This window comes from Anomaloglossus baeobatrachus, chromosome 3 (assembly GCF_048569485.1).
Source record: "Anomaloglossus baeobatrachus isolate aAnoBae1 chromosome 3, aAnoBae1.hap1, whole genome shotgun sequence".
Lineage (NCBI taxonomy): Eukaryota > Metazoa > Chordata > Amphibia > Anura > Aromobatidae > Anomaloglossus > Anomaloglossus baeobatrachus.
The window spans coordinates 275,137,427-275,163,445 of NC_134355.1; the positions used below are offsets into that span (position 1 = coordinate 275,137,427).

At 42.7% G+C, this 26,019-nt stretch overlaps 1 protein-coding gene across 1 annotated transcript in view; it reads left to right on the top strand.

The window, feature by feature from the left end:
* HBS1L (HBS1 like translational GTPase) overlaps positions 1-5,129 on the top strand; it is a 188,769-nt gene extending 183,640 nt beyond the window's left edge. Inside the window, exons 17-18 of the mRNA XM_075339858.1 lie at positions 295-439; positions 4,496-5,129. Of these exons, the coding sequence (XP_075195973.1) occupies positions 295-439; positions 4,496-4,507 (157 nt within the window). The 3' untranslated portion in view covers positions 4,508-5,129. The remainder of the gene's footprint in view (positions 1-294; positions 440-4,495) is intronic.
* The last annotated feature ends 20,890 nt before the right edge of the window (positions 5,130-26,019 follow it).

Consider the following 26,019-nt stretch of genomic DNA (forward strand, 5'->3'; position numbering starts at 1 on the left):
GTATATATATATATATATATATATATATATATATATATATATATATATATATATATATATATATATGTATATATATATATATATATGTATATGTATGTATATATATATATATATATATATATATATATATATATATATATATATATATATATATATATATATTTAATATATGATGTGTGTGTAGAGATATATAGATAAGGAGATACACATATTAGCATGAAGTTTGTTTTTCTTCTTTTTCTTTTTTTTTTATAAACTCACTTTTCCATGTGGTTCTATCTTATTGTGTTTCAGATGTCTCGTAAAAGGAATGAATGCCATAATTGAGCTCCAAACACAAAGACCTGTAGCTTTAGAATTATACAAAGACTTTAAAGAACTTGGCAGGTTCATGCTTCGGTACAGTGGGTCATCTATAGCAGCTGGAGTTGTTACAGAGGTCAGTTGCTGCGGTGCAGTGCTCTTTGGTTCCCAGGATTATTTGTTTTGTTTTACTTGCATCATGTTTATACTGACTGTGTGCAAATTTGAGCAACTCAGATTTATCACTGCCAAATAGCATATTATTCTTATTTTGAGATTAAGCATACGAATTTTTGTTATACCCTTAGATAGAGGGCGGTCCAAATAAAGGCACCATGGATCAGTCAGGCATTCATTTGCAGTGGTGTCATCTGTTTGTGGCCCTTTAAACATAGATATTCGGCTTTCTAAGCGCCGCTCATGTTTTACTGCCTCAGTCATCCACCGAGGCTTGGGTGATTTAATAGCGATGGGTGAACCCAAACTGTAAACCCAAACACAAGTTTTCCTGGGAAACTTGTGTTACAGTTCAGGTCCAGGAGATGTAAAAAAAAAAAGCACATTAGTAAATATAATAATGATTATACTTACTAATCCTGTACACTGTCTCCTAGCAGCTTCTGCTTGCTTCAGGGTACGATCATTAACTTCCAATGGTATTCACTGCACTGCTCGTCACTCGGCAGTCTTCGGCTGTTTTCCGCTGTGTTCGCAGTGACCTCAGGGTTCACCCCAGTCTATGAGCAATGGACCCGATTGAACTTTGACTGTCACTGTGCGAGTCTCACATCGGTATCACTCGACACGGCGCACACTCTCCTTACAGGAGAAGGTAGACTGCATGTATTTCCATGCAGCTGAGGCGCTCCTGTCAGAAGAATGTATGCCATGCTGGGTGATACCGATGTGAGACTCGAAGGAGTCATATGCAGGTGGAATCATACCCTCACTGTCAGCCTGCTTCTTGCTCTGTGTAGACGCTTGGCTATACAGAGGGATGAAGCAGAGCTGACATTGCTCTACCTGTGGACTTCGTTGGACTAAGGATTTTTTTATAATAAAGATGGAGTCTCTAAATTTTTTTTGTTTTTTTTTTCTAATTTTTTTTTTTTTTTACTGTTTACTAGAAATTTATGGTGGCCATGTCTAATTTGTAGTGACACCATGTATTTCAGGCTTAGTACCAGCTGAGAATACAAAGCTGGTATCAACCCCTTTATTACCTAGCGTGCCACCGCCATCAGGGCCGCTGGACGAGCCGGGTAAAGCGCCTGGAAGTGGCGCTAAGAAACAATGCGCCATTTCCAGGGGCGGCTGTGGTTTTTAGCGTAGGGGATCCAGAAAGCTTGGGGCTTACCACACTGAGAATCCAAGCCCCCAGCTGCCTAGTTTTACCTGACTGGCGATCAAAATACAGCAGGAGCCCACGCATTTTTTTTTTAATTATTTTTTTAATGATCAAAAAAATTAATGGGCTTCCCTGTATTTTGATTGCCAGGCAGATGGGGGTGGCAGTCCGTAGTCGTCTGCTTTATCTGCGCTGAGAAAAGTACAGAGAAGCGCTACGTAATTTTTTTAAATTATTTTTTCACTACTATATGTGTGATGGACCCAATAGCCAATCACAGATGCTGTCATGCAAAATGGGCGTCTGTGATTGGCTGTTGGCGTAACATGGAATCTGCCCATACATTCTAGATGCTAGAATATATGGGCTGGTTTCAGGTTACTCCAGCATCCAATCACAGACGCCCACTCTGTGACAGTGTCTGTGATTGTCTGTTATTTTAACAGTAAAATAAAAGAACACCGAGAAAAAAATATTTTATTAGAAATAAAACAGAAGACATTTAGGACTCCATCCTTATTACCCCAAAAACCCCTTCTGACGTGGTCCAAAGGCGGATGAGCAGCTTCAGCTCTGCTACATCTGTGCGAGGAGAGAAACACAGGTCTGCATACACAAACTCAGCGGAGAGCTATCAGAGACTTCACCCGAGTGCACAGCTGAGGCTAGTCAGCTGTGCCCCCGGGTAACCTTGACTGACGTCACTGCAATACTGCCGTAAAGTGAACGCTTGTAGTCAGTGAAAGCGCTGATGTCAGAGTTGGGGTTACCCGAGGGCATAGCTGACTTCACCGCAAGAACGTCATGGAAGGTCCTGCAACCCACGAGGTAACAACAACATTCACAGCAGACTGGTCACATGGCTATGACGCCATGGAAGGTCCTGTAGTCAGTGGAGGTTACTCGCATTATCTCGGACCTCGAACACGGACTTTACAAAACTTTTGGGCAAGGCTCCCGATCCCTAACATCGGGGGGTTTGCCCATCACTAGACATTAATATGCATTGTACTTTACAAATGATTAATGTTACTGGAGACCACTGTCGGGGTTCTGGTATTCAATATATCCTATTACATTAGTAATATGTTAAACCACCTGAAGTGGCCATACAAACTGGGAAAAACGCGTTGAGGTAAGGATGCATGTATACAATGTTTATAGGGACAAAATTATTTTGTAGTAGTTTTCTGTGTCTTGCTACAAATGCTCTAATCAAGTGTCTAGAACTCCGTAGTGATTTATAGTTCATTCAGGTGAATGTTGTTTTAAGCATCCGTGTAAAAACCGGTCGCATACGGACAACACATTTATCAATGCAAGTCAATGTGGTAGTTCATATGAACATTTTTATACACTGACCAAAGGTCTGCATGTTAAAAAATTTCAGCATGAACTAATTTGAGCTGTATTTTGGTTCAGACTTGCCATACGGATGTAAAAACTAACACGCAGATGTAAAAACAAAAAAACCTTACATGCAGATTTCAATATGTTTGAAAAATAGTGTTTTTTTTTCTGCATGAAATTTGAATGATTTTACATACACTCCCCAGAACCCAGCGTTTGTAAGAGTACTCACCAGTTTGTTGTTTTCTGCGGTAATGTAACTCTTCATCTCTTGTTAAATCTTTCTTTTTTGGTTGTACTAGGAAATATTGGCGTGCTACCAAACAATATACCATATTTTTTGGATTATAAGACTCCCTTTTCCTCCTAGAGTACGTCTTATAATCAGAATGTAGCTTACTGGGGGTGGAGAATGGTGACAGGAGGCAGGGGCGTTGCTGCGAGAGGCGATGCTCTGTGCGGTGGACATTGAAGACATTGGCAGTGCAGGCTTTAAATAATGGCGCTCTCGGGCTCAAGATTTCATCTGCGCATGCGCTGCCTCCAGCCCATTAATGTCCCAGCAGCGGACTTAAGGAAAATGGCGCCGTAAGGTTTTGCATGTGTAGATGACATCTCGGTTTGTCATTAATCCGATAACTTAATCTGCGCACATGCCGACTCCGGGCGCCATATCTTTGAAGCCCGCACTGATGAGTGTTCCTGGATGTTTTCTCTGCCTCAGAGTGCCCCCGAGCATCTGGGACACCCGCCACACTGCCCTGCTCCACGACTGCCCCTGCCTCCTGTGATACCCGCTCCACCTCCACTGCTGCAATGCACTGCTCTACGACCGCCCCTGCCTCCTGTGAATCCCGCTCGCTCCACCATCACTGCTGCATTGCACTGCCCCACGACCGCCCCTTCCTCCTGTGATATCCGCTCCACCACCACTGCTGCATTGCACTGCTCCACGACCGCCCCTGTCTCCTGTGACCCCCGCTCCACCACAACTGCCGCCTCCCCGGTAAGACACCACCGGATTAGAAGATGGACCCCATTTTTTTAAATTTTTTTTAATTTTTTTTTCGCTAAATTTGGGGTGCGTCTTATAATCTGGTTCGTCTTATAAAACAAAAAGTACAGTAATTCTATTGGTAGTGGATAACACATTGCTCTATTTCAAATCGTTGTGCAGACGGCCGTATTTTCAGTCCGAGTACTATCCTTCAAAAAATCGTATTGCACTTGGACCAATGTTATTTTATAAGGCAGTGTACACATCTGATTTTTTTTTTTTTTTTTTTTTTTTTCCAACTTGGCAAACAAGAAGTAATGTTCCACTTATTTCTGAAATGTTGAACGTCAACCTTAATGGCGCAGATAACAGCAATTTTTTTTATTAATTTTTTTTTACTTACCGTTTGATTTGGGGTGTATGCGTTTTATCTTGTTGGCGGCATTTTGTGTAGCTGGTAATTTTATATTTGTTTGGGTTTTTGTTTTCATTTTCAGATTAAAGAATGACACTTAACTTATTATGGAGACTTTTGCAACCAGTTGAGTACATCCATCTTGGCCGCCCAAGTTCTCTACCTTAGAACGCCTGATTGAAGACAAAAGTGCAATTAAAAGACATAAAACCGAGAGAGCCATTGTGGATAGTTACAAGAGGACTTCTCAGTCTCATCATCTCCTAGAACAAAGAGCCAGGAAACCTTGTCCTGTGTCATGACGAACACAATACCACTATAGCGTCTCTCATCTCTCTACCGTCCTGTATCATTAATGAATTGCAGCAACTTCTCATACAAAATGCTAAATTAATTTATATTACTAATTTTTCGGGACTTGGCATGCTGTGGTCATCTGAAACTGCCAGACACGTTTACAGTTCTCTTTTCTGAAATGTCTGCAGTCTTTTTCCTTTGCGTTAATGAAATTTGGTTCAAAATATTTAGAGCTGAATATAAATTACTTATGTGCAGCGGAACAAAACGAGAGGACAATTTTTTTTTTATTTTATTTTAGAGCATGGGTGGCCATTGAAAAATGAGAAGAAATGCGATTTGCTGTGTGTGCCAATTTTATTAAGTGATAGTCATGGATCTAAAATAGATTAATTAAAAGCCTTGGTTTGAGCATAACAAACTTATTGTGTCTGAGTTTAATTTGAGAAGATGGAATATGCTGACTTGAAAATGTATATGAATTACCTGCTATGTAGTTTTGTTGCATCTTTAAACTGCATGTCTAAGCATTTGCTTACCCTATTTTCAGCCTGCCTATTTCATAAAGGCTTAAATGCTCAGTCTTTTCAACAAACATTGCATAAATCAATATTACAGTTGAATGTAAGAAACTTTGTAATATATCTTATCAGAAAAATGTTTTGGTTTTTTTTCTCAGTTATGAGTTTCCAACTTCCTCCTCATCACTAACTTCCTAAATTCATCATCCACTGTGGAAAAAAAACCAGCTGAAATCCATCTTGGTCAAATCAAGATAAAACTACTAGTCCACGAGGTATCCGTTTACACCGCCATATTGTAAGGAAGGTGAAGTAGGAGTGAGGAACACTAAGCGCTATGAGAGACAGGCAGATTGAGCTGCCACTTCAAGTAACCATTTTTGCTCATTTCTGTGTTGGATGCAGAGCTACACAGCTCAGAACCTATGGCAGGCGAGCCAGATGTGGCTCTTTTGATGGCTGCATCTGGCTCGCAGACAAATCTTTAATAAAAAAAAGAAACATTTTCCGGTTTGTAAGACACACCTTTCTTCTCCCCCCAAAACTCAGGGGAAAATGAGGGTGTGCCTTACAAACTGCATATGGCTTACCGGGTCAGCGATACTGCGGGCTTGTGGAGTGTCGCGGCGGCGAGCACCATTGATCTGCTGTCACACTGCAGGCTGCTTTGAATTTACTGCCGTTGACAAGATCAACTTCAAGAAAATGGCCACTGAGGTGGCGCGTGCGCAGATAGAACTCCGCGGGTATTTTCTTGAAGTCCACCGCGTCGATCTGTACACGCACTGCGGTCATTTTTTTGAAGTAGGTCTCATCAACTGCGGGAAATTCAAAGCAGCCCGCCGACAGGTCACTGGCGCCCACCGCTGTGACACCCCACGTGGCCGCAGCAATATCACCAATGCTCTACACACTGACCCTCTTGAGCCGCGACACCCCTTTTCCATGCCCGCAGCATCACCTACCCTGCCTCCTGGGACCTTCTGAGCCGTTCTACCACTCTCACGGAATTACATTTTAGAATATGTGGCGTTCATGGCTCTCTCAGTCAAAAAGGTTCTCGACTCCTGTCCTATATGCTGCTGCTCTTTCCTTCTATGTGATACAGACAAAGAGCAGGAATTCCATCTCCCTGTGTGTACTGTGTACAGGAAACATCAAAGAAGCTGGTCTCCAACCACTAGCTCAGAGAGCAATAAAAATTAGATATAGAGCCTGCAGAGGGGAAAACTGGTGAAAATACAAGATACAGGTTATAACTTAGCTACAAATGGTTTTATTTTTCAAGTACACACACATACTAGGCTATTCTGAAATGTTACCTGAAACAGATACAGTTTAAAGGCCCAACAGAGGACTGGCCTGTGCATTCAGGCTATGCACAGAAGCTGGTCCATCTTGAGATGGATGTATTTGACTAATAATATCCTTTTCAATGCAGGTGGTTTAAGAAGATTTTGACCTCTTTTCTTATTTTATTTGAACGTGTCAAAAAAAAAAAAAAAAAAAAAAGATTGTTCTTGTAGCATTCATGGGGAGAGAAGGGAGGGTGCACAGGTACCATGGGCTATATGCCGACACTAAAAATACATTAGTAAAAAAGTTGGCTCCTCTCCAAGAGCCTAAACCTGGCCAGCCACTACACAACTATTCATTTAAGGCTGCTTTACACACAACGATATCGCTAGCGATCTTGTTAGCAATGTAACACGCCAGATCGTAGATACGATTTGCCGAGATCACACATAGGTCATTTTTGTAGCGCCGATGTGCGATGTCGGCAAATCGTATTTACGATCTGGCATGTCACATCCAGGGAACTAGTATGATTGCCGTATGTGGAGTCAGAAGGAATTTTTTTCCCCATTGGAACTTGTTTGCCACATTGGGGTTTTTTTGCCTTCCTCTGGATCAACATGTTAGGCTACGGGTTGAACTAGATGGACTTAGAGTCTCCCTTCAAACTTAAAAACTATGATACATCGCTAACTAGATCGCTAGCGATATCGTTGTGTATAAAGCAGCCTTATTAGTGCAAAGGCAGTAGTCAAACAAAGGGTTCCGCTAAAGGGAGGATGCCCCAATGAAGGCTAGAAGAAGAGTGATTTTTAGAGTGAGTGCTAGAAAACTAATACTAGTACTGCAGAAGGAAGGATAGCAATCCTCAGGTTACCACTTGAACTATTACTACTTGCAGTACCCTTTTTCTAACACATCCCTCGACGTAAAGGTAAGAGCTCTGCAAAAATGTGCTCTAAAGACCATTAGGAGCCTTATGGAATAGAGGCACAGACTCCTTGAGATGTATGACACCGGATACTTCTACCACACAAAGGTGTTGAGTGGTGTCCTGGCAGGGGAACATTTATATATGCCACAAGCTTTTTAAGAGATGCTTGAGATCAAAACACCGAAGAAGCAATGCAATATTTTAGCTTCATGCAGACATACATTAACTTCTGCTGACATTGGACAAATCGGTACGTCCTGTTTTGAAGTGATTACTTACAAATAGATATACCAGTACAATCTGTGGGAGAACGTTCACGTTGCAAAACACAGTGATCGAATTTAGAAGATGGCTGCCGTCCCCAACAGCATTGCCATATTGTCTGAATGTTTGGAGGGGGGGCGCGATCGCAGAAGTTAAGCACTAAAGCTAATGAAAATGCTTTTTATATTGGTGGTCAGTGCAGATTGGTGCTGTCTGTGACTTTACTAATCCGTGTGGGGGACACTAAGTGATGCATCGGTGGACTTAACCACAGTGATTGCTGTGAAAGTGGGACCGGACAATCACAGCTATTTGTAACATTGGCGGTCTGTGCCGATTGGTGCTGTCTGTGACAGCACCAATCACTACAAGGTCCTGCAGTGACACGGCAGTGGTCCCACCACCTGATATTGGTTGGCCTGCGCAGACCTGACAATCGCAGCCACTAAATGATAAAATTTAAAATCATGTTACCGCTCTACTTTTTTTTTTTTTTTATTTAAAAAAAATAATACTGATCAACAGAGATTTTGTTATATGAGAACTGTTGGTTGTTCTTAAAGCATTTTTCTCTGCTGATTTGAATCTGCAATCAGAATTATCCTATCAGGCACTAATTTTACATAATTTAGTTTTTTTTCCAATAAAATTAGCCTACATTGCCTTTAATAAACTAGTTTAGCTTAGCTTATAACTTTTCATTGTTATGAAGTTGGTTTCTTTTCATACTTTAGTAACAGCAGAGACTACAAAAACCATTTCACAAAAGAACTGCCCAACAAGAAAGCATGTCCTGCATCTGATTCTTGTAGCTCCAGAAAAAGGTTTCCTTCCGCCTCTCCATATAATACTTGGGCTGATGAAGAACTTTGTTAAGGTGAGGGTTTTGCATACACCTCTTAAAAAGGTTTCTACAAATCAGTGAGGCCAAGAACAAGGAAGGAATTTTTGTGGGGCCACAAAAAAAAGGAAATTATGAAAGATTCTGATTTCGACTACAAACTAAACAAGATTGAGGCACCAGTGTGGGAGTTGTTAAAAAAAAAAAAAAAAAAAAAAGAAATGTAGTGTTGAATTTCCTTAGCAACCTGAAAGCACCAAATTATAGAGCTCTTGTAACTGAGTTATTACAACACTACAAAGTATTGGAATGCAATATGTCTCAAGTTACATTTCCAGGATTCCCATTTAGAGTTTTTCTCTAACCTTGGAGATGTCAGTGACAAGCAAAGGGATTGGTTTCATCAGTATATTGCGCTACTTGAAGGCTGCTATTCAGGGAAATGGAGCCCAAAAATGCTCACAGACTACTGATGGGGACTAAAAAGGATGTGCCTGCACCTAAATATTCAAGAAAATCTCAATTTTTTTTTTTTTAATGATTAAAAATATGTAGAAACGAGACAATTTGAATATTTCCCAGAGGAGCATTGCAGCTATAAGACTGCTCGCCACTGACCGCCAGAATGGTTTGTCAGTCTCCGCAAGGAGAATAGTTTTCCCCTGAGACTCCAGTAGAGCTTCTCATTCAGCCAGATCAGTCTCATACTTTGCACTGACGAGGGACAATCATCCCAAAACACTGTCTGCAAATTGAGGTTCTGATCTGGCATAAATAGTTGGTCATATGAAAAGGCTAGTTGAAGAGTCACTTTTGACTTTTAAGGCCCCGTCACACACAGAGATAAATATTTGGCAGATCTGTGGTTGCAGTGAAGTCATGGACATATTGTTCCATTTGTACACAGCCACAAACCTGGCACTGATTGTCCACAATTTCACTGCAACCACAGATCTGCTGCAGATTTATCTGTGTGTGACTGGGCCTTTAGGATTGCTACTTCCAATAGGTGGCGCTAGAGTTATGCCGGCGTCACACGGTATGATATATCGGGCGATATGCCGTCGGGGTCACGTCGTTAGTGACGCACATCCGGCATCGTTTGGTATATCGTACCGTGTGACACCTCCGAACGACTTTGAACGAGCAAAAATACTCACCTTATTGTTGCTCGTTGACACATCGTTCATTTTCAAAATGTCGGTCCTCCTTCTGTGCTCGGGTTGTTAATCGTTCCCGTGGCAGCACACCTCTCTCCGTGTGAAACCTCGGGAACGACGAACACAGCTTACCTGCTTCCCGCCAGCAATGCGGAAGGAAGGAGGTGGGCGGGATGTTTACGTCCCGCTCATCTCCGCTTCTACTGGGCGGCCGCTGTGTGATGTCGCTGTGACGCCGAACGTCCCTCCCCCTTCAGGAAGAGGATGTTCGCCGCCCACAGCAATGTCGTCCGGGAGGTAAGTACGTGTGATGGGGTTAACGACTTTGTGCGCCACGGGCAACTAATTGCCTGTGACGCACAAACGATGGGGGCGGGTTCGATCGCACGATATATCGTCCCGTGTGACGCCGGCATTAGTATCTTCAGGCAGGAAGGAGACAATTTGAATATTTCCCAGAGGAGCATTGCAGCTATAAGATTCCTCACCACTGACAGCCAGATTGGTTTGTCAATATCCACAAGGAGAATAGTTTTCCTCTGAGACCCTAAAAATGTGTATATTTTTTTTTACAAATCTAAACACGTGTTACTCAATATCCCTGCCCGATAGAAAAATTCGTAATGCAAATTTGGTGTTGGTGACAAACTAACACATTAAACTGCCTATTTTTCCTCCTCCACCACCTCCTCTGAAGTGATAATGAACTCCCAAGTAATCGCCCCAGGACAGCTAATAGGCCAGCACCACGTTTGTGACTCCCTGAGGACCTAACACCCTGATGTTTATTAGCCACAGATTCCAGACTTTGCAGCCTGATCAGAAATCTAATTTGATACTACCGGACTCACAGAAATTGACTTTTTCAAAGTCTTTTTCTGTCAGGATTTTGTAAATCTCATGGTGGTTCAGACAGTTTAGTATGCCCAAGAATTTTGTTCCCAAAATCCCACTTCATCATATAATTGGACCTCTGTATATGTGGTACAAATGATAACGTTTTGGGGCCTTGTCTTTCACATGAGGATAGTGAAAAGCCATAACTTCGTCAATATTGGAGTGCTGATCTTTTATAGTGTGTCTACCCATATCCTGTCCACCGCCATTAACTTGAGAACGGCGGCAGCTGTAGGCATAGAAGTGGTGTCTAGGTATAGTAAAGTAGCCATGCGCTACGCAATGAAACCACCTATAGCACTACCTGGTGAAAAACAACGGAGTTAGTATTTTTATCTTGAAAACTGAACGAGATAAAGAAAAAAGAGTGAATTAAAATTTTTTAGGGCATCATCGATTCAATACGAACCGACACCATGCATACAGAAATGCTATGGTATGAAACCCATGACCCCCCCCCCCAAAACATTGAATGCTGGTCGCGCATATGGCGCTCATTTAACTTTGATGCTCAGAGTGGCCACCGTTAGCTGCAATGCACATCTGGACATCATACTGTATCTTGCTGCACGTTGTGCAATATGGTAGGTGACACGTTTGCACAAGCATCTGTGATACGTCGTCGTAGATCCTGCAATGTTGGTGGAGGGGTCGCATACACCTGCTGTTTGATGTGACCTCACCGAAAAAAGTCCAATGGGGTCAGGTCAGGTGAGCATGGAGGCCACTCCACGCAGCCACCATACCCAATGACTTGTAGGAAGGTCTCCATGAGGTATCTCCTCACGTCCGCAGCCTTGTGAGTTTTACACGTTCTAATCATAGCATTTCTGTATGCAAGGTGTCGATTCGTATTGAATTGATGATGCCCTACAACTTTTGTAATTCACTTTTTTTCTCTATCTCGTTCCGTTTTCGAGATAAAAATGCTAACATTGTTTTCCACCAGGTGGCGCTATAGGTGGTTTCATTGTGTAGCGCATGGATACTTTACTGTACCTAGACACCACTTCTATGCCTATAGCTGCTGCCGTTCTCAAGTTAATGGCGATGGACAGGATATGGGTGGACACACTGTCTAAGACTCCAGTTTTCCGCATGGCTACTGTATGCCCCAGACACGCTTTGAGGCAATTCTCATGTTTTTGCATTACAGCTATACTACACAGTGTCCACCCCGGGATTCACCCATCATTGATTTCAGCAGCAAATTTGCTAAGGTGTACATTATCCCAAAGGGACAACTGCGTAGATGGGTCCCTACTACACTTTAAGAGGAGGAATTCTAGCAATACCATTAAGAGGGACAGGTGCGGAATTAAAACGTGCACGTTATATGATAGTACCTCATGATACACACACAGATTTAGGGTTTATGAAGGGAAGGACATCCGTATTCAACCCCCTGAATGCCCCCTTTCCTGGAACTGAGAAGGAATTTGTGTGGGATTTGGTGCTACTACTACTACATCAAGGTTATCTCTTCTAGGTAGATGTAGATAACTTCTGCAACAGCATCCCACTCTTCATATCCCTCTCTGCCAGAGCTTTTTAAGCATGCAGTACTGTGCGCAAACATCAGAGAGACCTCCCTAGGTTGCTAATTGGGAAGCTGCTCAGAAAGGGCGAGAGCAGAGCCCATCTAGGGGTAACCTGCTGGTGGTCGAGTATAAAGATAAGAGGGATGTCCTTTTCTTGATCACAATACATGGTCAACAACCTCACCACTATACAAGGTACCTCTTCACAGGATTCCAAACCAGACTATGTCCTGGGGTACAATAAGAACATGGGGGAGTTGATATCTGTGATGCAGTCCTCCGGCTCTATGTGTCCTCCAGTGCCATGTGGAAACAAAAGTGTGGTACAAGAAGCTGGCCATGCACATTGTACAGATGGCACTATATAACACATTTGTGCTATTATGATGTGCAGGCAATACGGGGACCTTCCTTTAGTTTCAAACGGGTAATCATCAAGGCACTAATGCTTGGAAATCAGGAAGGGGAGATTCCCACTACCTCTAGACCTGAATACCAGGGCAACATTTGCCAGGTGAGAGTTTTCAAACTTCAGAGAAGAAAGTCCAAAAAAAAGTGCTCATTGTGTTACAAAAGGGGACTAAGAAATAAACTACTTGGCAATGCTACACCTGCCCCAAAATACGGCCTATGCATAAAAACAACTGTTTCAATGGATTGCATCCATGCATAGCTGAATTTCTTTCTGATTAAGGCATTGTGCGCACTAGACGGCATGTTTCGCTGCAGAAAATGTTCATAACATCTCTGCAGTGATTCACCAGCAAATCCTATGGGAAAAAAAAATGCTGTGCGCACTAGGCGGATTTTCACAGCTGCATGTTTGCTGCAAAACAAATTGCATGTCACTTCTTTTCCGCAGGTAGTTGCGGGACTGGCTACTGGAGGAATATCCAGTAATACCAAGCCTGGCCGCAGTTACCTGCACTGAACTCCGGAGCTGTCACCTGAGCTACGGAGTGCAGCGTAGACTAAACTGTGAGTGCCGAGTGATTGTTTCCCCAGCGATTGCCGTTTAGTTCAGGCCGGGCTGATCTCTGGAGCTTAGGTGACAGCTGTAGAGAGGCCGGGCTGCACTCTGGAGCTGTCACCTGAGCTCCGGAGATCAGCCCGGCCTGAACTAAACGTCAGTCACCGGGGAATCAATCACTCGGTGCTCGCAGTTTAGTCTAGGCTGCACTCCGAAGCTCAAGTGGGAGCTCCCGAGTTCAGTGCAGGTAACCGCGTCCAGGCCTGGTATTACTGGAGATTCCTCCAGTTGCCAGTCCGACGCTGGCTGCGGCATTTCCGCACCCAATCCGCAACAAATCCACACAAAATCCGCAGCAAAACGCAACAAAGCGCATGCGGATTTGGATGCGGATTTCGGTGCGGTATTTTCCTGCAGGTGCAGAAATCTTACTGAGCCTCCAGAATTTTCTTAAGAAAATTCCTTTTTCTAGTGTGCACAGGGCCTTACCCTAATTTAATACAAAACCTGATGTTCTCTACGTAATTCACTTACGCCAACCTGATCTACTCTACACAATTCACATATGTCAACACATTATAAAATTCACATACCAGGGTAACACCAGATCAGTTCCAATATAGGGTCACTTGTGGGGGGTTTCTACTGTTTTGCACCTCAGTGACTCTGCAAATTGCACCCACAAACAATTCCATCAAAGTCTGTACTCCAAAACGTCATTCCTTCCATTTAGAGCTAGGTAGTGTGCCCAAACAGTAGTTTCCCATCACATATGTTGTATCATTGTACTCAGCAGAAATTGCACAAATTTTGGAGACCATTTTTTCCTACTACCCTTGTGAAAATGAAAAATGTGGCGCTAAAGCAACATTTTTATGGCCAAATATTTTATTTTTTTTTTGTTTAAAGATGGAAAATTCTGTGAAGCACTTGGGGGTTCAAGGTGCTGACCACACACCGAGATATACTCCTTGAGGTGTCTAGTTTCCAAAATGGGGTCAGTAGTTGGTTTTTTTTCACTGTTTGGGTACATCTGTTTGGTGCTCTTCAAATGCGTCATGGCGACCGCTCTCTATTCCAGCCAATTTTACATTTCAAAAGTCAAATGATGCTCTTTCTCTTCTGAGCCCTGCCATGCACCCAAACAGTAGTTTTCCACTACATATATGGGATTGGCATACTCAGGTGAAACTGCACAACAAATTTTACATCCATTTTCTTCTGCTACTCATGCACAATTTGGGGCAAAAGCTAAATTTTTGAGTGAAAAATTTTAAATTTTTATTTTTCTCATCCACATTGCTTTAATTCTTGTGAAGCAGCTAAAGGGATAATAAACTTCTGGAATGTGGTTTTGACAACTTGAGGGGTGAAGTTTTTAAAATGGTGTAAATTTTGTGTATTTTCTGTTATATAGGCCTCTCAAAGACACTTCAAATGTGATGGGGATCCGCAAATTTTTTTTTTACAAATTATGGTTCAAAAAAGATGTAAAGTAGATATGAGGTAAATTTTATTTATTAACTATTTTGGGAAGCCTACATTGAAAAGCAAAAGAGTAACTTTTGACTTTCAGGCTCTATATCTCACTATCCATTACAGCTTTGAGCGTGAGACTATCTTCATTTTATAGAAAATCATCTTGGCGATTTCAAGCATAAATTTGACTTGCAACTATAGCAAGCATATGATTAGTTATGCAGATGTTTGTCATATCACTTCATTGTTACTGTTTTGCTCTTTAAAATCTTAATTGAAATTTGCATTATTTTGTTAGTATTTTGTAAATCCACCTTTTGGCATTCCACACTGCCTGAATCCTTCTGGGCATGCTTCCTTTTGAATGGATAGACAGACTTCATTTCGTATTCTCCAAACTGTCATGACATTCACATGATGCAGATTGGTAATTTTTTTTTTATCGAGAGACTGCTATCGATGAACTGAATGAAGCTGTTTCTCTTTTCTTGGGATTTTTTTTTCAATACTGCTCCATGATTCGAACCAGTGACTTTCACTTGGGAATCAACCTAATAACACACTGAGCTATTAGGGAATGTGAGAACAGGTTGTAATTTGTAGTGCACAAACATTTTTTTTTCAAATACCAGGAGCAAAACAGGAACAATGCAGTAACATAACAAGAATCTGCCTAACTAATCATATACCAAGATGATTTGTCTATAAAATTAAGTTAGTCTCATGCTCAAAGCTGTAGTGGATGGCAAAATATGGAGCCTGAAAGTCAAAATTTCATCAGATTGTTATCTTTTTGCTTGCCACTAACTGGTTTAAGGGCATAAAAATTAAAAGTTTAAAATTGCTAAATTTCCAAAATTTTCTCTAAACTTCCAATATTTTCACTAATAATAGCAAACAATTTTCTACCTAAGTTTACCACTTCCATGAAGTACGTCTCATGAAAAAAAACATTCACATAATCAATGGGATCCGTTGAAGCATTCCAGATTTCTTACAGCATAAAGTGACACAGGTCAGAATTCTAAAATTTGGTCTTGCCAGGAAGGTGAAAACAGGCTGTGGCAGAAAGGGGTTTAAAAAAAAAATGAAATGCACATCCCAACAGGCTAAAGTGCTATCAAATCTATATTTTTTTAAATAACAAAGTATGCCATGTGTAAAAATACTACTTAATTTATATATTCACTGTTCTTTAAGCAGTAATTAGACATATAAATTCCATGAAAATTCAACTTCATGCCTAAAACACTCATGTAGACCTCTCTTGCAAACAAAATGTAGTTTAGAAAAAGAAAAATGCAAAGTTCTATCATACTACACATGTCTATGTTCATTACAGTGTGAGTAAAAAGAACTTCCAAAGCCACAGGAAAGCGCCAACCTATTTTTAATGGAAATTATATTGGGGTTAGGTACTGTATGTGTAATAATTGTTGCTATAATTGTAGCATGTGCAGGATAATACTAAAGATTTGATAGTGACAGGGTAATGTGCACAAACATAAAGGAGTTCTCCCATGTTCTCAATCAGGAGCGCCATGTTCCCTTAGCCTTAGTTCTCCATTGGTTTCCTGCATGTTCTATTCTATTGCATGTTTGGACCAGTTTGTGCTGGTAGCTTTCCTTCTACAGCATTAGAAGAGTGCTGCGGAAGAGCAAAGAGCTTGTATGTGCCGCAGTACTTATCTTGGAGACCCGCCATAAATTATAAACTACAGCAGTGGCTGGTATTCTAAGAAATTAGCAGAAAACAAAATTATTAAAATCCTTCTGTTCTTGAGAACAGAGGGCTTTAATAAATAGTAAATTGCAAAATTGCTTATTTGTGTCTGGCGTACACTTATTTGGGGTGAAATATACAAACAAGTTTACTATTTACTATTTGAAGGAAATCTGTCAGCTATTTTGAGTTTTTTGCTACCTTATCTGAAAGCAGCTTGATGTAGGGAAAGAGATTCTGAATCTAATGATGTATCACTTAAATTACTGGCTGTAGGCATTTTGACACAGTGAAAGATATTATTTTTATGAGTAAAACTGATCATCTGAATAAATCCTAAAATCCCAATTCAGCTACGCTTTTTAGAATGTCCCAAAACATTGCCTTACATAGGCTTCTACTTACTGTAGTAGCACCTTACTTTCATATCTCCAGTCAAGCTTAAGTCTTTAATATTTTAACTCTTTTAGGGGTGTTTTGCGAAACTGTACACAAAAACATTTGAGGTTCGTGTCACATAGATTCAGCATTTAAACAAATATGTGCACTTTGAGGACCTATGATTTTAGAAAAGTATTGAAAGTATCAGGTCAGTTAAACTACAATACCCACATCTGTCCAAAGAGAGTCAGCAGGAGTCTATTCACATTAGTTGTATGAACGATTCTCTGGGTTTTGCCAACAAGAACTGCATATACAGTATATGACCAGCTAAAGTAGGAATTAACAATTGAAGCATATTCTAACAGTTTGGGTTTTTAGAAGGCTTTGTTGTCCTTCTGCTGTCAATATATGGCTATGGAGGACTCAGGGAATAAGAAGCATGTCTCCTCTTGGAATGTAAAATACAATTGGAGTTACGGTCTATTTAGATAGACTGGTAATCGTGAATTCTCATTTCCCAATTATTTGTCTCCATAAACAGGTTGTCAATCAACCAACAAAAAGCAAAATGTTCATTTGTTGGGTGAGATGTTTTTTTGGCTTGTTTAAAAACCATTGTGCTTGAGAGCACATACTCTTAGGACTTGTACGCACGTGTCATTGCAGAAATTTCTGCAGGGATTTGACACTTGACAGCTCATGTGCGATTCAAATCACTGCAGAGACACTGCGTAATGGATGCAGTGTTTCTGTAGAAAAAATGCCGATTTCATGCGCTCGGGATGCTACCTCTCCCATAGACAGTGGGAGCAGCATCCAAAGCGCATGAAAGAAGTGACATGCTGCATTTTTGATTGCACGGATTTGGATCAAAATTTCAGCATCCAAATCGCTGCGTTCAAAAAAGCATCATACACACGGATTATGCACAATCTTCATAGATTGTGCAGGGGACACAGGACGCATGCATTTACGCTGCAGGGCAATACGCACACGTGCGCACAAGCCCTTATACTGTCTGTTTACAGAATGATTGTATGAACATTCGTTTTTTTTGTGTCCTTGGATTTGCTGTCTGCCTGTCTAAACAGTTTAACAGTGGCAAACATTCAGTGCAAATCTGAGATTACTAATAGGGGCTCTTGTGAGGAGGTTTTTGTTATGTAATCTGAAGCCAGCATGCTGTAAGAGTTAACATGAAGTCTACAGCCAGCCATCTCTTATCTCAAAGTGTGCTTTTTTTAACCTGCAATGCTACTTTCAGCTTCTTAGCTTTATCATTAGTGGGTCTGAGGAGTGAGCTCAAGTCCAACTCAGCCCCCCCCCCCTCTGTGATTTGCAGCTTCAGTCTATTGAAATGTGTACTGAAAGCCTGGTGTGGGCGAGGGCAGCTCCCAGAGGTCTGCTACATGTTGAAATGTCTGTGATTTTTTTACACATCAAACCTGTATTCATGATATGCTATGAGGCTGTTAACACGTCCGTGTACCTTTGTGGACCGTAGTCCTTACAAAATCGCAGAGACCTGTCCTATTTTGATCTGAGTTACGCATCAAACCTGCCAATGCAAGTCTACGAGTCCAGGAAAAATTTGGACAGCGCTTGGATGTTATTGTTGTGCTAATAGGTGGATTATAATGAGGGAAATCTGGGCTACCATCCGGGACTCATGTCCAGATTGCCCTCATTATAATGTTTTGTGTGGCAAGACATACTCACCTCGCTCCTCTTCCCCTCGGTAACATCTCAGGGCAGGGAGCTTTCCTGGAACTACACTGCCGGGAAGAAGATGAGCAGCACAGCTACAGGAAAGCTCCAGTTGCTAACGTGATGAAGTCATCAACCGACGCCTGAACCATCATGGAAGCGCCGGCATCATGTGTTTTTGGTTTTGTTTTTTATAGGCGTATGGGATGTTTAGGGTCTCATACTATAATTAGAGGCTATGTGGGGGCTCATTCTGTATATAAGGAGCTATGTGATGGCTCATACAGTGTAGGTAGCTATGTGGTGGCTGATGTTGTATATTGGGAGCTATGTGGGGGCTCATACTGTATATAGGGGCTATGAGGGCGCTCATGCTCTATATAGAAGGCTATGTGGGGACTCATGTTGTATACAGGAGTCTATGTGGGGGCTCATACTAAATATAAGGGCTTTGTGGGGGTTACTGCTGCATATAGGAAGCTCATGCTGTATATAGGGAGCTATGTGGGGGCTCATACTTTATATAGGGGCTACGTCATGGCTCATGCTATGTATAGGAGGTTATGTGGGGTCTTATACTGTATATAGGAGGCAATGTGGGGCTCATACTACTGTATAGATAGGGGGTATGTGGGGGCTCATACTAAATATAGAGGTTGTGTGGGTTCATGGTGTATATAGGGGCTATAGGGGGTTATACTGTATATAGGAGGCTATGTGGAGGCTTATGCTGTATATAGGAGACTGTGGACACATTCTGTATATAGGGACTATGTGGGGGCTCATACTGTATATAGGGGGTGTTGTGTGTGAGCGGGCTCATACTGGATACAACTTCAGACAACTTCATCTCCCAGCTGGTAGAAGAAAATACGAGACAAACAGCAATCTTGGACCTAGTCCTAACAAACAACGAGGATATGGCTAAGGGACTAAAGGTAGTAGTGACACTGGGACTTAGCGATCATGCTAAAAGACCTGAGAAGACACAGACTTCAAGGCTTGACTTTAGCAGAGCAGACTTGAAGGGCCTAAAGGCAAGGGTTGTTATAATTTCTTGGCACATAATTCTTAAGCACAAAACTTCACACGAAGAAAAATGTGACCGCACAATTTAAATGGCCGCGTCGGGGGACTAGTAAAACAAAGAAAAAAGTAAAAAAAAAAAAGATTAACTTTTTAAAAATATGAAAAAATAAAAAAAAATCTAAAAGTTCAAATCATCCTCCATTCGCCCCACTGAGAAAAAAAACAGTTTAAAAAAATGAAAAATATACACATATTTGGTATTGCTGTGATCAGAAATGCCCGATCTATCAAAATATAAAATCAATTCATCTGATTGGAAATTTTTTCTCACCATGCCATGTACCAAACGCCAAAATTACGTTTTTGTTTGCTGCAAAATTTTTTAAAAATGCAATAATGGGCGATCAAAATGTAGCATCTGTGCACAAATGGTATAATTAAAAACGTCAGCTCACGATGCAAAAAATAAGTAGTCACTGATCCCCAAATCTCGAAAAATGAGAGCAGTACGGGATTTAGAAAATGACGCCGAAAGTGCAATTCTTTTTATGGACAAACTTCTGAATTTTTTTTAATCCCTTAGATAAAAGTAAAAGTATACATGTTTGCTATCTACGAACTTGTACTGATGTGAGGCATCATATGAACACATCAGTTTTACCATATAGTAAACACGGTGAATAAAATATTCAAAAAACAATCATGCCAATTGCACTTTTTTTTTGCAATTTCACCGCACTTAGAATTTTTTTTCCTCTTTTCCAGTACTCTATACGGTAAATCTAATTATTTCTTTCAAAAGTACAACTCGTCCCACAAAAACAAATCCACATATGGCAAAATTGATGGAAAAATAAAAAGTAAGTGCTCCTAGAAGAAGGGGAGCAAAGAAACATAAATGGGAAAAAAAGGAAATCGCTCGGGGTGAAGGGGTTAAATTTGCCAAATGCCATAATAATGAGAGAGAATGTTTTAAAACATTTTTATTACTTTCTGCAAAGTCAAAAGTTTACATACATTTCACTAGTATTCCTTTTTTTTACACTTAACTTCCTGACGCTAACCCTGATTTTATTCAGTAAAAATAGTGTAGTACATGCCGATTACTACAGTATACTTTTTACTGTCCCTAATCTAGCAATATCAACTAATCTAAATTATTTTCTGACACTAAACCTGACTTTTTTCAGTTAAAAATTCTGTAGTAGATGACAATTACTACAGTACATTTTTACTGTGCCTAATCTATCCTTATCAACTAATCTAAATTATTATTTTTATTTCTTATTTTTACACACACAAAAACAACAACTACCGAATGCCAGTCAGTGATGCGCATCATTTATCAGTGCTCCATAACTGTAGTATGCACGCATGGATGTAGTGCAAAATGTGTGTGTATGTGTGGGGGGTGAACAGAAAAAAAATCCTGGCCAAAAGCGAACATAGATGCCGATCAGTGATTTGCATCACTGATCAGTTACTCAGTGGCTGCAGTATGCAAGCAAGGATGTGGTGCAAAAAAAATGGACAGGAGAAAAGTCTTGGGCAAAAGTGAGCAGGGACACCCTTCAGTGATGTGCATCACTGAGGAGTGGCTTAGTGGCTGTAGGACGCACAAACGGAGGTGGTGCAAAGAAGGGGAAAAATGGATAGAAGGAAAAAAGTCCTTGCCAAAAGTGAGCATGGATGCCGATTAGCGATGCAAAGGCCGCTTTACACGCGACATCGCTAAAGCGATGTCGTTGGGGTCACGGAATTCGTGACGCACATCCGGCCGCGTTAGCGATCTCGTCGCATGTGACATCTACGTGCGATCGAAAATCGTCGCAAACACGTTCAAAATCGCTAATCGTTGACATGCTCCCCTATTCTCAATTATCGTTGCTGCTGCAGGTACGATGTTGTTCGTCATTCCTACGGCAGCACACATAGCTATGTGTGACACCGCAGGAACAAGGAACCTCACCTTACCTGCGGCCGCCGGTAATGAGGAAGGAAGGAGGTGGGCGGGATGTTCGTCCCGCTCATCTCCGCCCCTCCGCTTCGATTGGGTGGCCACTTAGTGACGTTTCTGTGACGCCGAACGAACCGCCCCCTTAGAAAGGAGGCGGTTCGCCGGTCACAGCGACGTCACTAGGCAGGTAAGTAGTGTGACGGGACCACGCGATTTTGTGCGCCACTGGCAGCGATTTGCCCATGACGCACAAACGATGGGGGCGAGATCGCAGCGTGTAAAGCGGTCTTAAGTCACTGATCAATTCTTGGTTGCTGCAGGAAGCATGCATGGAGGTGGTGCAAAACAAAAACCAAACTACCAAAAAACAAGCGCTCATGTACTGGTCAGCGCTCAACAGTAGAGTAGAAGGGGGAGTGGAGGAGGGGTTTGCGAGAGCGGTAAAAGGGAAAGAGACGGATTGGGGTGGACTGGAAAAAGTATGAGACAGGATCAGAACAGGAACAGGGAAGGAGGATCTTCTTTCTACTTGACTTTTGTCAGCAGCACGAGCAGCAACAGCAAGAGAAGGTGGCACAGGCTAAAATAACTTGTGGCACTGTATGGAGGCGGCCAAGTTACTGCTCCTGAAGACACCAACCAAGGTGTTGTGTCGTAATGTGAACTGTATTATGATGTAGTGTGTGATAAGATGAAGAAGTATTGATAAAGGTCAGTAAGAGGCAATTTGATACATAGTACTTTAGCTAGGAACAATATGTATATATAATGTATAAGAATGTTATGTAACAAAAAGGGATGTATAAAATATATAGATAGTGAGTTCCAGTTTTACGGTGAAGGGTTTAGTAAGACAGGAACCTGTCATGTCCCCTCCGTAGTCCGCTCCAGCGACTTCTGCTTCGGTCACCAGGCCCCGCCATATTTCGACCGTGGCCAAAACTGGTGATAGGGGAGGAGTCAGTGCCAGTGGCTCTGGTGGGCGCAGGTGTCGCGCCCAGGGAAGGGGCTACTTGGTCCCGGACGGATTATTTGGTTCGGTGAAGTCCATGAAGGTGTCCTCACCGGGAATGTATTTATCAAGCCGTGTAGAACTGGCGCCTGATATAGGGCCCTGTGCCCCGTGCGTGGTTTCGGTCTCAGCGGTACTTTTCCATACCCACCCTGGCGACCTCTCTCCCATGCCCCGGGGTCACCGCTGCACGAAACCAGCTCCAGCACCTCCGCACACTTCCCTGTCCGCCTCACTTCTCTAGACTCACTGCTGACCCCTCCCACCAGGCTGGCTAATCCCGGGACTTGTTCCTTCCATGGCGACCATCCCCTTACATGGTTAACTCTCTGTGCCTGGTGTGGAGTGGAGAACTAGGATTTTGTTTGTGCTTTGGTGGTATCGGCACTGGTACTCCAGGTCCCAGGAGGTAAGTCCTGCATCCCAAGAGGATGCAGTTCTTTGTAGTGCCCTGAGTGGCTCAGGGGTGTTACACAGGCTCCACCCATCCACTTAGCTGCGTTTCCCTAGGACATGCAGTACCACTTACTTGACTGTAGATGGTGTTTGTCTTCCAGCTGAAGTTACCACCTTTCTGCTACAGCCAAAAGGAAGACACCACACTGTTACAATTCCCCCTCATGTCTGCTGGTCCCTGCCAGATATAGTTTTGTAGTTTTGCTTATCTCTGGTTCACACTCTGCTCCTAAACTTCTGATCCCTGTGTTTGACCTCTGCCCGTTCACTGACTACTCTCCTGCCTGCCGTGTTCTGTACTTCACTGTCATCTCCGATTTGACCTTAGCCTGAATTCCATACCACCCTCTTGCCTGCCGATGTTATTATTATTATTTTCTATTATAGCGCCATTTATTCCATGGCGCTTTACAAGTGAAAGAGGGTGTACGTACAACAATCATTAACAGTACAAAACAGACTGGTATAGGAGGAGAGAGGACCCTGCCCGCGAGGGCTCACAGTCTACAGGGAATGGGTGATGGTACAATAGGTGAGGACAGAGCTGGTTGCGCAGGGTTGTACTGGACTGAGGGTTATTGTAGGTTGTAAGCTTGTTGGAAGAGATGGGTCTTGAGGTTCCTCTTGAAGCTTTCCATGGTAGGGGAGAGTCTGATAAGAGAGTAGTAGAGAAGGAGGTCTTGTGAGGATCTGAGGTTGCGTGCAGGTAGGTACCGGGAGACTAGGTCACAGATGTAAGGAGGAGACAGGTTGTGGATGGCTTTGTATGTCATGGTTAATGTTTTGAACTGGAGTCATCGGGCGATGGGAAGCCAGTGAAGGGATTGGCAGAGTGGCGAGGCTGGGGAATAGCGAGGGGAGAGGTGGATTAAGCGGGCCACAGAGTTTAGGATAGATTGGAGGGGTGCAAGAGTGTTGGAAGGGAGGCCAGAGAGCAGGAGGTTGCAGTAGTCGAGGCGGGAGATGATGAGGGCATTCACTAATGTTTTTGCTGATTCTTGGTTAAGGAAAGCACAGATCCAGGAGATATTTTTGAGTTGTAGTCTGCATGAGGTAAAGAGGTCTTGGATGTGTGGCTTGAAGGATAGAGAAGACTCGAGGGTTACTCCAAGGCAACGAGCTTGTGAGACAGGGGAGAGTGAGCAACCATCAAGTTTGATGGAAAGGCTTGTTGGAGGAGATGATTGAGGAGGAGGAAAGACAATGAACTATGTTTTGTCCATTTTAAGCTTTAGGAATCGTGCAGAGAAGGATGAAATAGCAGACAGACATTGTGGAATTTTGGTTAGAAGAGAGGTAATGTCAGGTCATGAGAGGTAGATCTGTGTGTCATCGGCATAGAAATGATACTGAAAGCCGTGGGACTCTGAGCTGTCTCAGGCCGAATGTGTAGATTGAGAACAGCAGGGGTCCAAGAACTGAGTCTTGGGGGACACCGACAGATAGGGGGCGAGATGAGGAAGTGCTGTGAGAATGGGAGACGCTGAAAGTTCGGTCGGTTAGGTATGAGGAGATCCAAGATAGGGCCAAGTCTGTGATGTCCAGAGATGAGAGAATCTGTAGTAGGAGAGAATGGTCTACTGTGTCGAAGGCAGAGGACAGGTCCAGGAGGAGGAGGAGGATAGACTAGTGTCGCTTGGCTTTGGCAGTTAGTAGATCATTGGTGACTTTGGTTAGGGCAGTTTCAGTAGAGTGATGTGGTCGGAAGCCAGATTGTAGCTGGTCAAAGAGGGAGCAGGAGGAGAGGTATGAGAACAATTCAAGATGGACATGCTGATCCAGTAGTTCTGAGGCATAGGGGAGAAGGGATATGAGGCGATAGTTTGACACAGAGGATGGGTCAAGGGAGGGCTTTTTGAGGATGGGTATAATGGAGGCATGTTTAAAGCATGAGGGGAATACATCACTTGTTAGTGATAGATTGAAGAGATGGTTTAGGGCTGGGATGAGGACTGCGGTGATGTTGGGGGATGAGGTGCGATGGGAGTGGGTCCAGTGCACAGGTGGTTAGATGTGATCTTGAGAGTAGAGTGGAAAGATTGTTTTCTGTCATTGTGATGAAGCTGGATTTGGAGGAAGAGGGCTGAGTAGCTATGATGAGGGGCCGTGGTGATTGTGGGCCAAAGCTTGCTCTGACGTTGTCAATCTTCTGCTTGAAGAAAGAGGCAAAGTCTTCAGCTGAGATGAGAGGAGAGGGAGGTGGTGCTGGAGGACGCAGGAGAGAATTGAAAGTGTTGAATAGCTGTTTAGGGTTGTGATGGAGAGAGGATATGAGGGATGAGAAGTAGGTTTGTTTTGCAGCAGTGAGTGTTTACTTGAAGGTGGTGAGGGACTCTCTATATGCAATGAAGTGCTCAGTGGAATGAGACTTCTTCCATCTGCGCTCAGCAATTCTGGAAGCCCGTCTCAGTTCTTTAGTCTGACTGGTGTGCCAGGGTTGCCTGTTGATTGTGCGGGTTTTTGTGTGTGTGAGGGGGGCAGCTGATTCGAGAGCTGCAGAGATTGTAGTGTTGTATAAAGTTGCAGCAGCATCTGCATCATGTAAAAATGCAATGTCTGTGAGAGGGAGAAGGGATTGAAAAAGTGCGTGTAAATCAAGGTGTTTGATATTTCTGCGAGGGTGTGAAAGTTTGTGGAGTGGGGGTTGCGTACGTGGAGAAGAGAGGGAAGAGAATGTGAGTAAGTTGTGGTCAGACAGGGGGAGAGGTGAGTTAGAGAGGTTAGATAGGGAACAGAGGCGAGTGAAGATGAGGTCCAGCGTGTGGCCATCTTTGTGAGTAGCTGCAGAAGACCATTGGGTGAGGTCGAAGGAGGAAGTGAGTGTTAGAAGTTTGGAGACAGATAAGTGGGAAGGGTCAATGGGGATGTTGAAATCACCCATGATGATGGTGGGGATGTCGGTGGAAAGGAAGTGTAGTAGCCAGGTGGTGAAATGGTCAAAAAAGGCAGTGGCTGGCCCTGGAGGGCGGTAAATGACAGCCAGTTGAAGGTTGGAGGTGGAGTAGATGCGGACAGTGTACCTCAAAAGAGGGGAGAGTAACAAAGGGTGGTAGTGGAATTGGTGTAAAGGAGCATTGGTCGGACAGGAGCAAACCAACTCCTCCACCATGCTTGTTACTGGGGTGGGGGTGTGTGAGA